This window comes from Alosa alosa, chromosome 1 (genome assembly GCF_017589495.1).
Source record: "Alosa alosa isolate M-15738 ecotype Scorff River chromosome 1, AALO_Geno_1.1, whole genome shotgun sequence".
Lineage (NCBI taxonomy): Eukaryota > Metazoa > Chordata > Actinopteri > Clupeiformes > Clupeidae > Alosa > Alosa alosa.
The window spans coordinates 35,091,829-35,109,727 of record NC_063189.1 but is presented as its reverse complement, the minus strand read 5'-3'; the positions used below and the strand labels follow the sequence as shown (position 1 = coordinate 35,109,727).

Below are 17,899 nucleotides of genomic sequence, written 5' to 3'. Positions count from 1 at the left end.
AAGGGCTGTTTCCACAGGTACAGGTTGAGGGAGCTTCTAAATTCTTGTGATAATTGAAAACCTTCAAAAGTTTATGGTGTTATAGGTTGTAAGAACGAGCAGTTTGACTTTATTGTGCATCCGTATCAACAACTGATGTGTTTGGGTGTGTGTCTGTCTGTCAGTTGCATTCTTTTCCTTAAGTCTGAACTAGTGCTGAGTGATGTACCAGATGTACTGGTTTTATTTTCCCATGATATGACTTTTTTCAAATAGGCTTCCATCATACCAAAGCATAGCTGATTCACCACTAGAAGCACTATGGAATGCCGTGCAGTTTACTGTGAGGGTATGTTTACAAAATTGGCCATTTGCATTAATGATGGACAATTTGTGCCATGATGTGTGTTTTAGTGAAATGCCAACATTTTAGGCTATTAGCATGGCTAGCAGGCAATGGGAATTGGGATATGAGACATTGGTATTCTATGTACACATGATATTAGACTAATTTATATCTATAGTCTTTAAAAGCCAAATCATGTAAAAAGAAGACATAAAAAAAACTTGGTATATCTTGAAACTAGATAACTAGATGGATGTTCTCTGTCCGCGGTCGTGGTGTTGGCCCCTGACCTGTGTGGCGTTATCTCAAGAACACCTTGAAGACATTTCTCTAAATTTGGTACAAATATTTTCTTAAACAAAGATGAAATAATAAAATGTTGATGGTCAAAGTTCAAGTTCAAGCCTATGTCCCATTCTTGTGAGTGTGATATCTCAACACCCTGAGGACATTTTTGATATGTTCACTGGGACTCTTCACTGTGAATTTGGAGGCATATAACCAGCGGGCAGTGGAGTAGTGTGGAGAATAGAGTTATTGGGCCACAGAGAAGGTTGTTATGGTTGCAGGGTTTCATGCTAACCAAACTACATGTTATTTTGTGTAGTTTCCCTCAGTGTGCAAGCAGTATACAGTAGCATGGACCTTCCTTACAGTAATACGATTCCTAACTCCCTTCTAAGTAGCACAATTTCTCATAAAACCATATAACCATAACCACTGAATTGTCTTGTTGTAAGAAAACACAGGCCTCACAACAATGAGGTAAAAATGAAATGATTCAAGGATTTATTAGTGATAACACTTCTATTTTCATCAATGTGTCAAATGTGTGTGTGTGTGTGTGTGTGTGTGTGTGTGTGTGTGTCTGTGCCTGTGTCTGTGTCTGTGTTGTGATGCATTTCACTTCATGTGTATTTGAGTCTGTACCATGTTGGTGAGATATACTGTATATATATTAAAAAACACCTGTATATTCAGACATTTTGTTATACACAGCGGCAGTAAAACATGGTCTGCTGCCCCTATTCCAGAATTACAACCCATTTTCACACTATGTACACAGGAGGTGAGTCAGAGCCCCAATCTACCCCACAGTCCCCTGAACAGCAGCTCCGCACAGCACTCAAGTCCGCACATGATGAATTCAGTCTGCATGATATGTTACAAAAACAGGGAAAGAGAGTGAGGGAGAAAAAGTCAGTAATTACATGAGTCACTCATCACAAGGGCTCCAGAGAAGGCCAACGTTCACAGAACAGCTGAGGAGAGTCCAACTCGCAGCTAAGACCATCAGGAGCCTCAATCCGAATTGTCAAACTAGCAGTCAGTGCACCCTAAACAGTTCAGTCGGTGCACCCTAAACAGTTCAGTCTTGTGCTTCTCATTTCAGGCAACAGCTTGATGAACGAACAAGACACATTGAAGGCCAAATGTGTTGTCTTCGGGGAGATGGCTGCGTTGGCAATAATGGCTGAGCAGTGCACCCTCAGTATCTGCTCCCCTCCACTGTGCACCCTCAGTATCTGCTCCCCTCCACCCTCCACTGTGCACCCTCAGTATCTGCTCCCCTCCACTGCGCACACATCTCATTTTAAAGTGTCACCTTTACGTGCCACACGACCACACAAAGAGGAGACACATATGAAGACAATTCATTGACATGTCTGAACAAACACATTCTAAAGCCAAACGCTTCATATGAATTGCAAATGGAGTGATTCATTATAACACTATTATTCTACTGCATTATTCTACCAACAAAACTTCAGTGGCTCAGTATTGACATGAAATATGTTCTAAAGTCTGCATATACAGTTGTATATTTTGACACTTATGGAGGCAGATGTGGTACAGTGTTATAGGTGAGAAGCACTTAAAGATCTCAAACTGATGGCAACTCTAATAGTATACAGTAATGCCTTTTAGATCTTCATTCCCACTGAGTGTAAAATGCACAAATGAATCAATAAGTGATGATATGTATCTGTGTATCATGTGGTTCACTGGCTGTTATTTAGTCCAATTTAAATGGTAAAAAACAATGGAAGAATGATTGTGAGAGAGAGAAAGAGATAGAGAGACTATGTGTCTGTGTGTACAGGTGTGAATTGAACAGAAAAACTTTGTATTGATCAGTAATGTGTTGCTTTTACAACATATACTCTGTGAAGCACTCTGTAGTCTGGCCCCCTACTTGTTGGCGCAACTTTCTTCTCTAACCAGGCACACCTAAAACAAATCAACTGACCACACCTGTACACTGTTCACCTGATCTTAACCTGATCTGAAAATAAATGATACATTTTCTTAATTCTGTTCCTTTCTTCTACCTTTCGTTTACCTTTCTTGTGACCTAATTAAGCACATATTGGGCGAGGAACATACGTTTGGATTTTTTCACTAACCTAATATATATAAAAACTTAATATACACTATTTCACAAAAACTCCCTCTTGAAGATCACCGCTTCCAATCTCATTGTCTCTCCATCGCAACCTGTCAGTCAGTTTTTCACTGCCAGCTTGAGACTATCAAACACTTTGGGCTCTTTAGTCTTTGCAGTCCTTGCTGCATGTTTAGTAGTGGACTCTCTCTCTCTCTCTGTCCCTTATCTTCTCTCACACATCCACACACACACACACACACACACACACACACACACACACACACACACACACACACATTCACACACACTCACAAACATCCAAACAGATACACACACACACACACACACACACACACACACACACACACACACACACACACACACACACACACACAGCACAGATGAGAGTCCAGAGAGTGTGACTGTGCAGAATGAGCTGTGTGAGCGGACAGCAACCATGACTCTCCTGTTCCTCCTGTCATGGAGAGTCCACTGGGAGACCATTGGCCATTAAAAAGCGTACGTGTCCTTACTTGGGAATGCCAGGCAGGTGAAAGTGTGCTGACAAATCAGTAGTTTTCTGGAGTTTTGTAAAAGAAAAAGAGTTCTAGTTCCGTGCTCACATTCAGACGGTGTTGCCGGTTATGTTGTTCCTTATTGGCTGTATTTCAGGAGTAATAAATGTCCCCTGGCACTTTCCTCCTCCATCTCTGAACTCCTTAGTCTAGTGCCGTTCATTACATCTCTCCTAAACGCCTGTTGAGGGCAGAGCTGCCATTTTGTGCCCAACATGAGTGGATGGATGTGGAGCTATGGTGACAGAGGGAAGGCCAGCTCGCTGGGATGGATGTTGACGGATGCGCTCTGTCCCCGGTCGTGGTGTCGGCCCCTAACGTGTGTGGCTGGTGAGCACAAGCTGGCTGTCTGCGAGGTGGTGGCAGCTGCTTCAGAGCGCGACTCCCTGGCGTCCTCAGTCTTAGGCAGTGCTGCAGTATCAGAACATCAGAACCAGCTCCTCCCAGCCAGGTAGGGCACAGGCACAGAGAGAGAGAGAGAGAGAGAGAGAGAGAGAGAGAGAGAGAGAGCAGCGGAGAGGATGAGAGAACCAACGACAGCGAGAGCCAAATGGACAACAGGCAGAAATGGGAATGCAGATTGAGGGAGGGAGGGAAGGAGGGGGGAGGGTGGCTCAGAGAGCGGTCTGGATATCCCGCAGGGGAGTCAGCTGGAGATGGATGAAGCCAGAGGACCTGGGCAGGGCTGCGCTGCCTCCGCCTTCACTGGCCCATTGGGCTGCGCTCGCTGCCCGCTTTGCTGAGGAGGTGGCTGTAGTCCACCAGCTCGGCCAGGCCCCTGGAGCCGTGCAGCACGGAGCGGGTGAGGCCCGGCGGGGGCGGCGGCCCGGGGTAGTGGTGGCTGGCGGAGGGCGGCGGCATGCCGTGGCTGCTGATGATGTAGCCGTCGTGCGTCCAGCGCAGGGGCTCGCCGTACTCCACCTGGGTGCTGGGGGCCGACACCACCCTGCGCCGGTCGGGCGAGTCTTGCGGTGTCATGGGGTAGTTGTAGTCCGGGGCCGACTTGCGCAGCGGCGCTCCGGGGCGGCTCTGCTCGCGGTACTTGGACAGGGAGACGTAGCGGGACGTCTGGCGGTCCATGGCGTCGGTGGAGTCGTCCAGCCGGCGGCTGCCGCCGCCCGCGCTGTGCAGCAGCTTGGAGCTGAGGAAGATGGCGGTGCCCGGAGGAGGACACTGCGTCCCCACCGAGTTCAGGTAGATCTGGCTCTGGCTCTGGTCCCAGCTGGAGCCGGACTCGGACATGCGCAGGCCCGGCGGCGGGCGCTTCTGCTGCAGAGGTGTCTGCTCAGGCGTGGGCAGCAGCCCCGGGTCCAAGTCGCCGGCCTTCACCCAGCCGTTGGGCATGACGAACAGCGTCTCGCCCTGAGAGCGCCGCTCGCCGGCCGTCCCCACGCTGTGACGCGACACGCTGATGACCGAGCCGGCGCCGCTGGGGCCCAGCATGCCATGCGGTTCCTTCTCGGCCTTGCGCTGGGAGCTAGAGCCGGCCGCTCGGCTGCGGGAGCGCTGCCGGTGCTTCTGGCCCATGATCCAGCACACGGCCAGGCCCGACAGCGCCGCCCCCGTGGAGAAGGCTGACACTGCGGCCACCACCAGCAGGTTCAGAGTCACTAGACTCTCTGGCTCGTCCATGAAACTCTCCCTCAGGAGACCTGCACGCAAAAGAGAGACAGACAGAGACAGTGAGAGAGATAGGATTGCAAACGATTCAAAATATCCAGCCATCCCTTCTTAAATCCCTGGGGGGAATTTTCAACAAGCTAGAGAAAGACCAACAAAATGGAATTAGGATTCCAAAAACAATCTGCTTCCACCTGGAGTACCTCCAGAGTGTAGAAAATGAGTGGTGAAGCAACAATGTTGTTGCTAAATGTAATGTGATGTCACGTTAGCATAAAAAAATTTGTTCCATATTTTGACACCAGATGGCAACAGAGTGCGTTTGTCTCCTTGCCAGCTCCATATGATGATCAGGTTTGCCGCATATATAACACAAGCACAGAGCAGGTGATAGGGCTGGGTGTGTTGATGCAAAACACGAACAAAAGGAGGAATCTGCTCCTCAACAGTTTCTCTACAGTCACAGGAGGCACTGGCAAGGGGCACTGTGAATACAGAAGGAATCTGAAAACATGATTGCATAACACCTAGACAAAACTTATCCTTGAACTTCTCTTAATGCCTCCAGCCGATTTTTGCGAACAAGTAATGTGGAGCACACAGAAATGTTGATCTTTCTGAGCATTACATCCATTTCCCTTCAGAGGCTATGATCTACTCTCCCCTCTGTTGCCTACTTCTGCAGGTAGCTTGTGTTTTTTTCTGCATGGTGTACTCTTATATAAAAAGACTTGAAATTAATGAGATTTCTTTGGCAACCATCAAAAATAAGTTAACGTCTACCAATTAGACTCCCACTGTGCGAGCAGCGACATCATTTGTCACCCGCTCTCTCTGCTTTGCTCTTATCTCTCTCACTTCAGTTCAACTCAAGAGACTTCAATAGCATACTGGCACTATATTGCTGTAATATACATCTTTCTTTTTATCCATGACATGGTCTAACTCCCTTTCACTCACATGGCTCTTTCTTTCAGCTCTCCTTATGGGGCAGCCGTGGCCTACTGGTTAGCACTTCGGACCTGTAACCGGAGGGTTGCCAGTTCGAACCCCGACCAGTAGGCGCGGCTGAAGTGCCCCTGAGCAAGGCACCTAACCCCTCACTGCTCCCCGAGCGCCGCTGTTGATGCACTGCGCCGGGATTAGTGTGTACTTCACCTCACTGTGTGTACACTGTGTGCTGTGTGTGTTTCACTAATTCACGGATTGGGATAAATGCAGAGACCAAATTTCCCTCACGGGATCAAAAGAGTATATATACTTGTACTTATGTCTTTGCAGCCCACTCTCTCTCTCTCTCTCACTGTTCTATCTCACACCTCTAGTCTTCTCTTACACCTCTAATCTTCTCTCACTCTATCCCATACCTCTAGTCTTCTCTCACTCTATCCCACACCTCTAATCTTCTCTCACTCTATCCCACACATCCAGTCTTCTCTCACTCTCTCTCACACCTCGTCTTCTCTCACACCTCTAGTCTTCTCTCACTCTCTCTCACACCTCGTCTTCTCTCACACCTCTAGTCTTCTCTCACTCTATCCCACACCTCTAGTCTTCTCTCACCCTCCGCTACTCTGGGGATGTTCTTCAATTTCACCTCCATAATTTCCATCTCCTTCCATCCCATCTCTCTCTCTCTCTCTCTCAGGGACTGTGTGTCATGTACTTTAACAGGGCGTGCTAGAGAGAGAGGCCTCTGTCTAAGCGTCTCTTATTTACAACAGGGATTTGGTTATTACAGCAGCGCAGTCAGTCCATATGGATCTGCCCCAACTTGAAATTGGCTGACTGAAAAAAAAAAACGGATATTGATTTGTAATCTAACAGCCTGTCAGGGAGGCCATATTGGGGAAGCAGAAACCAGTAGAGCAGGGAGGGTGTGGGACATGGTTAGCATCTGTACCGACAACTCAGTGATTACACACACACAAACATGAAATATGCTGACGAACACATGGATTTAATGGCGTACCTGTGTGTGTGTGTGTGTGTGTGTGTGTGTGTGTGTGTGTGTGTGTGAAAAGAGAAGTGGGAAGGGGGAACTCCTCTCATTAATCTGGTTCCTGTGTTCTGTGTGTTTAGTGTTGTCTGTCCTCTATCACTGCAGAGCAGAGGCTGCCCACTCTAAGCCATGGCTTACTGCAGCGGGCTCATTTCCATCTCATTTCTGAGAGGACTACGGCAGACCTCCCTCATCTCTCTCCTTCTCCTCTGTCTCCCTCACAACACATCCCTGAAGCTCCTCTAGGGAAAAAAAAGATCTTTTTGTGAGCACCCGTGTTGAAGAAGTCAAGACAAAAACGATACACTTCACACCGCTGTCTCTGCGACTGTCAGTCTTTCATATGGACACTCTAACTACACTAAGACTAAGCACTGGAGTTTAAGAATAGCAAAGGTACAATCTCCTCCTTCAAGTCTCCTGTCCCTAGTGACTGCCATGACTGAGTTCAGCATTATACTCTCTCCATTGCTTCTCTCTTGCATCACACGTACAGAGTTATATCAGAGCTGTGCACCCATGACACGTTGCCACTAACAATAGAAGGGAATGATGGGTAAGACTTCCGGTCAGAGGCGACTGTCCAAATAAACCATGGCGCACCAGGAATATGCTGACAGAAATAGCTCAGATACAGCATATTGAGTACAAATGGAAATGTGGAATCAGTAAAGCAGGCAGCTTTCATGCTGAACGCTTACTGCAACAGCGCAGTTCTCCACAACAGCCCAGAGTTCTTACAGGAATAATAAAAAAACAGCACTCAGCTCTTTGAAGCCTTATGCCTTCCTAATATCTCTCTTACTGCTGTAAACAGTAGGATACAAAAATGTGGCAATAAAAGTTGGCCAGTGACACCGTAATCCATCAGATTAAAAGGAACACAGTGGAAGAATTGATATCTATGCTCCTTGGCGCTAAACGCTACTCAGGTAGACAAAAAACGACTGAAATGGTTGTAATCCTTCCCCTATCAATAACGTTACATAGTGTAATATCAAGTGTTCCGGGCACCTTTTGTTATGTCAGACACTTTATTCTCCATATTATAAGTTAGTGTAGCATCAGAATGCCGCTATGTTAAGGTAAAAGAACTACACTGTGTTGCTTTAAATCTTCTTTAGAAGGACACTGAGGATGGTACTAGGACTGAATTTGGTACTTGTTTCGACACACACACACGCACACGAACGCACACACACACTCTGTTCAAACATGGTCAGAGTAGAGCAGACTTTAAGAGCCCCAGAAAGTGGAGTGGAAAAAGTCTTTGAAGTGAGGAGAGGTCTTTGAAGTGCTGTGGGTGCAGGGAGACCTGGGGCACCCAGAGAGACAGCACTGAGGAGAGGAACAGATCAACTCCATCGCTGGGTTTGATATCATCTCAGTGGTCTCTGCAAAACCCCAAATATTCATTTAGTCTCTCACTACTGCACTTCCATTCAGGTAGGTCATCTAGAGTCTGCAGTATCTAAAAAGCACAGAGGCTTTGCATATAATCAGATTAATGATGGCAATGAACCTCATTTTCTTTACTATTTCTGGTTATTATGAATCATCATAGATATGTGAAGTGCTCTGAAGTGAGCAAAGGCTTATTGGAAATGTTAATCTCTCTACTACTGCAGAATTTTCCAGTTGATCCATCCATACAGCCAACCATCCATCCATCCTTTTTTTTCTATGCAATCAATTTCATCATGACTTCACCACTGACTGATCTTAATGATAGTAGGGCTAGAACTGCTTCTCATTATTCTCCAGACAGGTCATTTGCAGTTTTCATGCTTTATTTGTAGTCGTACCTGAGCTCACTTCTCTCTCTCTCTCTCTCTCTCTCTCTCTCTCTCTCTCTCTCTCTCTCTCTCTCTCTCTCTCTCTCTCTCAACTGCGCCTCTGCCTTGCTGTGCCATAGCTATCAATTTTTAAAGACACTCAGCAGATCGTTACAGAAACGGGGACAAGGAAAACAAACATCTCTCCAATTCTTCCAAGCGACTCTCCTGGGCCCCGTGTCAGACTCAGCAGTTGAAAATGGGACATGAGGGCAGGAGCAGCAGCTAGTCCTCTGTTCACTGTTTCCACCCCGACATGAGGTTGTCCAGCTTTTTTATTTTTGTGATTGCTAATAGTAAATCAGGCTGCTGAAACTCTCCTTTGCATGAGCGCTGATCTCCAGAAGGGCGTAATTGGACCCATCTGCACCCAACATGTGTAGTGACTTATGTCAGCGCTACTGCGCTCAAGAGCTTTCACAGCCGCAGCACTGGGACTAGAGTGCGAGTCTCTCTGTTCCAGGGTTCCAGAGCCCCCTCAAGTGATTTGCCAATCCACTCATCTGAAACCACAACAATGACTGAAAAGAGTCACTTCTTAGATCTTCCCTCTCATGCCGTGCCAAAACCCAAAGCTTTGTGTCCACGGCTTTGCATAACAAGCTTTTGTTATTTTTGTACATTCGCTCTTTGTTTTTTCCCCCCAACTCCTTCCCAACCACTCGTCTAGTCAAGCTGGTTCTGATCCTCATGCTGAACTGCCACATGTTTTAGTCCATTAAGAGATGACAGGGGCTGATGGGAGTGACAGGGAGCAACCACGGTCTCAAAGCGGCCTTCGCATGCAGATGAATATAATTGAATTATGAGCGTTAAGACTTCAGCGATCTGACTCTCTTTGATGGGCACTGAGTCGGATGTAAACTGCACGAGAGCTGGTGCTGCTGACTGCACATGGAGCTGATGGAACGCATCACGTCACATGTTCCAATGGCGAAAAGCTCATTTCCGCGGCAGACTTTAGTTGATGCTATGGCTGGTTTAAAATCAGCTGTGTAACATCTACTGGTGTGGCAACAAAACGTGACACTAAATTATGTGAACGCCCCCATTAAATCAGGCTTTTAGCCTTCCGGATGAGGCATCAACTCACTGCACTCATCCCCAGTGAGATTGATTGAGGTGTTTGCTAATCGTCTGTTAATCGCTTGATGGGAGATTGAGAAATTATGACAGCGTTCCGCTCTCTCTATTGTATGTGGCTGTATAATTGATGGAACAAAGCTGGGTTAATGCCTTGGGCCTGTGCCCCTGAACTGTCCATCCCTCTGATTCTGGGCCCTCTCCATCTCGCCCTGTGGGCTGAACTGTCTGTAGTTATGGCAACGCTGCATGAGCGTGGGTGTCCCATGGACGGCCGTCAGTCAGCCCAAGGGCACCATCCCTGGGCTGACAGGCCGGCAGGACCCCCTGAGCCAAGGATGGGGCTGCTCACGGTGCTGGGAACTGGAGAGACCTGGCAAAGGTTCCAACAGCAGGAGTGTGAGCCAGTGAGAGAGAGAGAGAGAGAGAGAAAAATACACTGACAGAGAGAGAGAGGTAGAGAAAGAAAGAGAGAGAGTGAGAGAAAGAGAGAGAGAGAGGGAGAAAGAGGACCCCATTGATTCAAAGGCTAGGCAGCCAGCCTCAGCAGTGGGTCACTGGATGTGTGACAAAGGCATCTGTGTAAGAGTGTATCTGTCTCTATAAAATGAACTGCTTCTGCACATTATTGTTCTCAGGCCCCCATGCGGTCATGAGGACCCTTACCCTTATGTGAAAGTGTCCAGAGTAAAATGACCACGTGTGGCTGTGGCGAGCGTGTGTGTGTGCGTGCGTGTATAAGTCTGTAAGTAAGAGTACCACTTTTCCACTTATTCAAAGACATGTAAAGTGGAGGAGCAGGGAGGCTGGAAAGGAGAAATAAACAGAGAGGCAGAGCCAGAGGGAGGTGAAGAGAAAGGGACTACATGAGAGAGGGAGGGAAAGAGAAAGGGAATACATGAGAGAGGGAGGGAAAGAGAAAGTGCACATTTAGGGCTGTCCATTCATGTCTGGCTGTGTGCTGGAGACAGGCCCTTTCAGGGGAAAGTGGATGTTCTCGCTTGAATGGGCTCTGATGGTGAACCCTCCTCTCAATGCGGAAAGGTGAGAGAACTTGGACCTGTCTACCTCCTGTCAGAATGAGCAGAGTGATGCCTTTGTGGGTGTGTGTTTCTGTGTGTGTGTGTGTGTTTCTGTGTGTGTGTGTGTGTGTGTGTGTGTGTGTGTGTTGTGTGTGTACTGTATGTGTGTGTGTGCATTTCTGCCTATGGAATGTGTCATCACACTTGTGAGGCTGTATCTGTGCAGAGGCCTTATTTTTACATCACATGCTCAAGCACTGAAATAAATCTTATTATCACAACCTCTCAAACAGGAGGAAAGAGGATGGATAGTGTGGAGCTGTAATCATCATCATATGTGTGTGTGTGTGTGTGTGTGTGTGTGTGTGTGTGTGTGTGTGTGTGTGTGTGTGTGTGTGTGTGTGTGTGGTTGTCTCACCATCGCAGTCTCCAAGATAGGTGGTGTTGCCAGTCTCCACATCCTGCTCAAAGGGCAAGCTGCACACACAACACCAGATATAGATTACATTATTACATTGTTACAGGCCAAACATTCTTTAGAACACAGCTGATCAACCGTCCGCTTTCACTTTTGAATGAAGTTCCAGTCCTTGCATAGTGATATGAAAGACGTGAAATAGAATCACAAAAAAACATTTTCCTTGACAGCGGTCTGTTATACTTAGCAACGGTCTGTTATTGAGAATTAGCATTTTTGAATGGAGCATTCTTCAGGTATGAATTGGAATAACGATTCTTAACACATTTGGAATCTTCAGGCATTGGAGAAAAATACTTTTTATCCGGTTGTTAGGTTATTATGCAATAATGCACTGATAATTCTTTTTCCTGGCCCAACTGCTCTCAGAGCTGCTCATTAGCCGCTCCATAGACAGTAAAAGAAATGTTTTTTACACTATTAAGATTAGCCTTTAAGAAAATCTTACTAATCACTTGTTGCCTCAACCTACCGCGGAGATTCACACACACACACAGCGGAAATTCATTCGCTTTGTCCCTAGATGCATTCATTAACGTAAAGTCTATGTCAAGTCTTTCTGTGTCAAAGTCAGTCAGTTTAGCATGGCATCACAGATTGGAGAGCTCTAGTTTTAAGAGATGGACACCTTGACCCATGTGTCCAGTGGGAGAGAGAGTGTGTGGAGCCTCACCGTGTTCCTGGTCGGAGCAGAGAGCAAGTGCTTCCTCGGGTCCAGCCGCAATATGGGTCCCTAGAGGCGATGCAGTTTCTGTACAGGGCACATACACATACAGAAAAACACACACACAGAGAAACACACACACACACACACATGTATGCACACACATTTATTTAGACAACAATTTCCGAATCCAGTTTCAGTGAGCTGGGTAATTACAGACACACACACACACACACACACACACACACACACACACGCACACAGTGTGTGCAGTGACCGGAGGCCAGAGTGAGAGGTTGGTGTCTGAGGAGAGTGCAGACTGTGACCTGGCCCAGTGTGGAGCTTCACAACTTTAATTACTCTACTCAAGTCTGACTAATGGAACAGCTGGACACGAGCTAACGTGTGTGGGTCACTGCACATGTGTGGTCCTGAACAATGGTGTGCTTCCCGTTTGTGCGCTCATGTGAGGGCCATCTGTGAATGATCGTACATAATGCATATGAATACATGTATGTGAATGAGCTATACCAAAACGTGGGAGGACACAAACCACTGAGGGGAATATGAATGGCTGGTCAAAAGATGCTAAACATGCGTGTGTGTGTGTGTGTGCGTGTGTGCGTATCAGACAGTGTGTGAGTGTGAGGACTCACTTCATGCAGCGGGAGTGCAGGTGGCAGCGGGCCACAGGTAGCCGCACCAGGCAGGACTGGAAGGCCAAGAGGAGCGTGTGGCTGGACTGGTCCAGGGTCAGAGACAGGGGCTGACGCGCCTGCACAGAGTCCCCCCCACACCTGACACAGAGAGAGAGAGAGAGAGAGAGAGAGGGAGGGAAAGGGAAAGAGAAAGAGAGAGAGAGAGAGGAGAAAGAGAGAGAGAGAGAGAGAGAGAGAGAGAGAGAAGACGGCAAGAAGATGATTCATGATGATGATTAGTACACATAATGGACAACCACAGAATTCTGCCTGCATTTAGAAAATGTAATTTTTTTCTGTCAGCTTTCACAGCATTCAACATTGACAAGGAAATTTTACAAATAGACAAAAAAGACATTCCTAGCATTGCACAACACTGAACAATATCCCTGGGAAGGAAGACAAATAGTCAGAACCCTAGTTTGATATAGGCTATAGTATGTGGCTTTTCCTATGAAAAGCAGTTGATTTTTTAAGGAACATGTTACTTATGCTGTGAATAGAACATGATCTTTCCCTGAATTAACTTCAGCTGAGATTCTTGATTATGGCAGGCATCACGCATTAAGCTTCCCACATCGCATGCTAAAATTACACATATGCAAAACATTTGACGCAATCAGGAAGCAAAATCACTGTGATTGTTAGCGAGGGCTTGCTATTGTTGTGCGGCTGCTGGCTGGCATGACGGGCCTGCCCACCGAGTCCTGATTAACAGAGGCAGCACTTTGCTCACAACTTTCCAGTGTAAAAGTCACTGACGTAAAGTGGTGCACAAACACCTGCCAGTGCTGATTAAGTTCTGTTTAGAGTCGTGTGATCGTGTGGTGAACCTCAGCGGGGCAGTCACGGGGCACTGCCACGCGTGTTCACCGCCCTGCCTCCGTCTGAGGTTTGATCTCCGTTTAAGAGAGAGGCGAAAAGCTCTTTGATGTGAGCCGCAAGGCCCAACAACACTGCCTCATATCTTGCTACTGCGGTTTGTCCGTTTTCTTTTTCACTTTGACTACCAGCTTGGGCCCTTTGATTTCATCAGCCTTGTTCATCAGTATCCCTTTCAAACAGACTGCTTGGATTGTTTTAGTATGCGCAATCAATCTTCGCTTATGGGTCTGGACACTTAAAAGAAGTATGTGAGTGTTTCTGTATGAGGGCAACTGCAACAAAATGGAGGTCCTAAATAATGCATTGCTTTCCTTGCACAGAGACAGTGACATTCATTGAACCTAAAGATCAATTGAAACTTTGGTGTAAGACTATTTATCTAGATCATTCCAAAAATAACTGACACTCTTTCCATGTAGTTTATTTAAACTGGCTCGGTACTTTGGCATCCACGCTAGCATTGGCAGGGTAAGGTGTTTTGGCTTTTGACTCCAATTCATCGAAAATGGATGCAAATTGTTCCCAAAGGTCGGCAGTCTCAATACAGCAGAAAATTAATTCTTTATATTGCCCCTTTTAAGGTCAAACAGTTGGATAAAGTTTTTTTTTTTATTGTTGCTTTGCAAACACCCATTAAGTAGTCCTGGAGTATCATGGTAATGGAATAAGAAAGACGAGGATCCAGACCTTAACAAATTCATCCCAAATATAAAATATGTTTCACTTTAAATCAATCATCTTAATGAAACACAATTTAGACAAGAGTTTGTTGGATGTGATATAAAAGTAATTCTCAAATACCACTCACAAATAATAACATGAAACATTGACCTTGAGAAAACACTGTTTAGACCTATAAAGCAACATCTCTTGCTATTCCTTAATGCAGTATAGTGCCATTTTGGAGATTCTCTAAGCAACTCCTCACCTGTCTGGGTTATAACCCTCCAGCTCCTCGAGGAAGATGTTGCCGTTGGACCCAGGACTGTCCTTGTTAGGAACTATTAAGAACTTGAGAACTGTTCCCCTTGTGGAGCCGAGGAACACCACAGTACGGTTTTTGTGTGGCCCGGCCTCTGTGTCGACCACCATGGTGTTGAGCTGATACCTGCAAACAAACATTAAGAAGCCTCAGCGATGGACCAACTCAGGGCACACACATGCAGCGGGGATCACAGAAGACCAAAGACGTTTCCCCTTTGATACAGAGGTGCAATTATGGGCTGGAATATAATACCACCAAGTCAAACTTTATAAACACAATGACTAGCAATGACTCAGACAGGGTCCTTTTTCATTCTATGGCTGTGTGTAGTGAAGGGATTACATTAGACTGCAGCAGTGGCCTGAGCTTTCATGTATAAAAGGAATTTAACAATGCCTAGTAAATCTCTTAAAACAGTGTGACTGCCAATTAGAGAGGACAGGCTCTTTTTCATACGGTGGCTGCTGGTGTTTGCCTGGAGAAGGGATTGTTTTTGCATGTTTATTGATGTATCCTGTGGTTTAGGCAGTTAAAGACCTGTCTAAAGCTAGAGATGAAAAGATCTTACCTGACCATGGTCTTAATGATCCAGGGCCTGTGGCCTAACAGGGGGATGGCCTCATCCATGAGGGGGTGGGTCTTAATGAAGGTCAGCACCTCATCAGGGAACGTGTTGGAGGAGCTGAACCTGGAGCCCTGGACAGCACATCCACCAGGCCTGTGGAGCACACACAACAACACCCATGGGCCTCAGATGAAATCTACTGAGCTAATGCCATTTGACTACAGGATAAACAGCATCCCTCTAATCTCCCACAGTAAACCTCATGGATATGGCTATGACAGGTGAACACCACTGGTCTGGCTCCTTGAGAAACAGATATTGATATTTGGACAAAATAGGTATTAGTCAGTTAATTAGCTTGAATTTAAAAAAGAGACAACTCCAAAACTGAGGCTTTTGGTTTAACTGCCCTTGTCCAAGCCTAAATGATCTCTTTTAAGGAACTTAATAAGACTACAAATACATGTTCTGTGTTCTGCATGGGAAGAATTACCAAATAGAACTGGAAACTCCCAGATACCGAAAGATAACAAAAAAACACAAGTGAATTTGACAGGATGGTGGAGATCTGCAATCTGTTTATGGGCTGATGGTACATGCTTTGGGGGAACAACAGTCTGTGTGTACCTTGGTTTGGGGACCAGCTCATCAGGGACAGGTGTCCAAATGGATTCGGGGGACTTCTGCTCCTTGAATCTCCCCTCAAACACCCGCGCCAGCTGCTGCATGTCGAAGGCACACACGGCTGAGCCAGGAATGCTGCGGGGGACGCGACAACAAACAGCAACCGTCAGAACCAAGGGCTGCAGCAATAGCAACGCTACACTGCACACACACACACACACACACACACACACACACACACACACACACATGCACACACACACACATGCACACACACACACACACACAGACACACACACACACACACACACACACATACACACATAAACACACACACGCACACACGCACACACACACACACACACACACACAGGTGTGTTAGGTGAAATATGAAATAATTTTACATGAAAGTCACTAAGTCAAAGATTTGAAACTATTAAAGTATGTAATTTATTTGAATTATTATGAATTAAAATGTATAAATGATGAATATGAAAATAAACAATTTATAAACATTGTCAACTGACTAGAAAGTACCTCATGCACCACTGTGCACTGTGTCTTGACTGGAATAATTATTCAGCAATTATGTCTCTTGACACATTTTGCAATCATTCTCATCATCAATTACATGTGGGCCATTTGCTAACAATTCGCAAACATTTGACTGAGAAGCGCATTAATAAAATGGCACTTTGGCATTTAATCGTCCCTCAGAAGCCTTTAGCAGTCTCATCTCATCCAGAAATTGCCTTCCACCAAAACCCATCACATCTCCTGCCAGCCTCTTCTGATAAGCCAGACGCCTGCCTATTGTGCTGCCCTGCATCCCCAGAGAGGCAGGGTCTCTGACAGCCAACCCCAATCCCCTCTGCCTGACAGCGGGGAAAGGTCATGTGTCTCTCCCCCTGTCTCTCTGGAGCAGCTGCTCGGGGATATGATGCTTCTCATCCTAGGGTCTCAGAGGCGAGTGGTCCTTCAGCTGGAGAGGCGGCGGAGGAGATAGAGCAGAGGGCCGCTGTGGGCGCCTGTCACCGGACTCCTTGTCCGGCTGCACCCTCCTGCCTTCGCTATCCACAGGCTGTCATGCCAGATCTTGTTCCCTCTCACAGCACGTCCACCCTGCTCCACCAACACAGACCTAACAGCTCCAGCAGTCTGCATCACCCACCACAGCACACACACAAAGTCCATTTAACTTGCATAAATGGGTCACAAGGAGACCAATGCTGAAATCCCTCGTCTAGAGGGACTTAGCTCTGGCCCAGTTCTACCAGCCCCTGATTCCGCTGACCAGATGCTCTTGGGCTCCTTGGGTAGCCGAGCGTCTCAGCACCAGAGGCCTCATTACCCGGCCTCCCCCCAGGTGTGCCACCCCCGAGACGGCCTGGCTCTGTTCGGTGGCAGGGGCAGTATGTAGCCACGGGCCTGGTGGCGAGTATGTGGTGTGATCTGGAGGACAGCCAGGGCCTCCAGGCTCTCCGAGCTGCACACACAGATTGGACTGCCAGACCACAGCGGGCGCATTCAGAGCAGGCAATGACAGGTTTTTAATGGCGAAGAATGGGTGGGTGAGAGGGATTTGGGGGATTACACGCTAAAGCTCTCTCTCTTTCCTCCTCTCTCCCTCTCTCTTTCCCTCCATCCCTCCCTCCCTCCCTCTCTCTCCCCTCTAGCTCTCTCTCAGATGCTCTCTTTCTGTCCCTCTCTCAGTGGTGTTTACAGATTTCTGCTTGCTTAATTGAAATGTCTCTCTGGAGAGAATCTTCTAATATGCAGGCTCCTGGTAAGCCCATTTGAAACAATACTCGTGATTCCTCAGATTTGTCATAATTACGTCTGTCGGCCCATTTCTTAACTCATGTGGCAGATCAGAGTGAGTTATTGGGGAAAGCTGGAAAAACAGTTGTTTGCAGACAAGTGTTTGCACACCTGGTTTACGGAGTGCAGCTGCACTGAGCACAATGTAGAACATAAAAGGAGAACAATGACTGGTTATAAATCACCGGCCTTCAAATGACATGACAGGGATGCATGGCAAGACAAGAGACAGCACGCTGCATGCTCTCTATTCATTCGCGTTATTGATAACTCCCCGGCTCATTGAGGGCAAGGGGCATAATTTTGGAGTCTGTTGTTGTCGTTTCTG

At 46.8% G+C, this 17,899-nt stretch overlaps 1 protein-coding gene across 4 annotated transcripts in view; it reads right to left on the bottom strand.

Annotated features, from left to right (window-relative positions):
• Window positions 1–1,086: 1,086 nt before the first annotated feature.
• sema6ba (sema domain, transmembrane domain (TM), and cytoplasmic domain, (semaphorin) 6Ba) overlaps window positions 1,087–17,899 on the bottom strand; it is a 69,382-nt gene continuing 52,569 nt past the window's right edge. For all 4 annotated transcript variants that reach the window (XM_048252069.1, XM_048252076.1, XM_048252082.1 and 1 more), the window contains exons 11-17: window positions 15,754–15,885; window positions 15,130–15,279; window positions 14,505–14,684; window positions 12,650–12,790; window positions 12,003–12,080; window positions 11,270–11,328; window positions 1,087–4,941 (exon numbers count right to left, since the gene is read on the bottom strand). In XM_048252069.1, coding sequence (XP_048108026.1) covers window positions 3,992–4,941; window positions 11,270–11,328; window positions 12,003–12,080; window positions 12,650–12,790; window positions 14,505–14,684; window positions 15,130–15,279; window positions 15,754–15,885 — 1,690 coding nt within the window. In that variant the 3' untranslated portion in view covers window positions 1,087–3,991. The remainder of the gene's footprint in view (window positions 4,942–11,269; window positions 11,329–12,002; window positions 12,081–12,649; window positions 12,791–14,504; window positions 14,685–15,129; window positions 15,280–15,753; window positions 15,886–17,899) is intronic.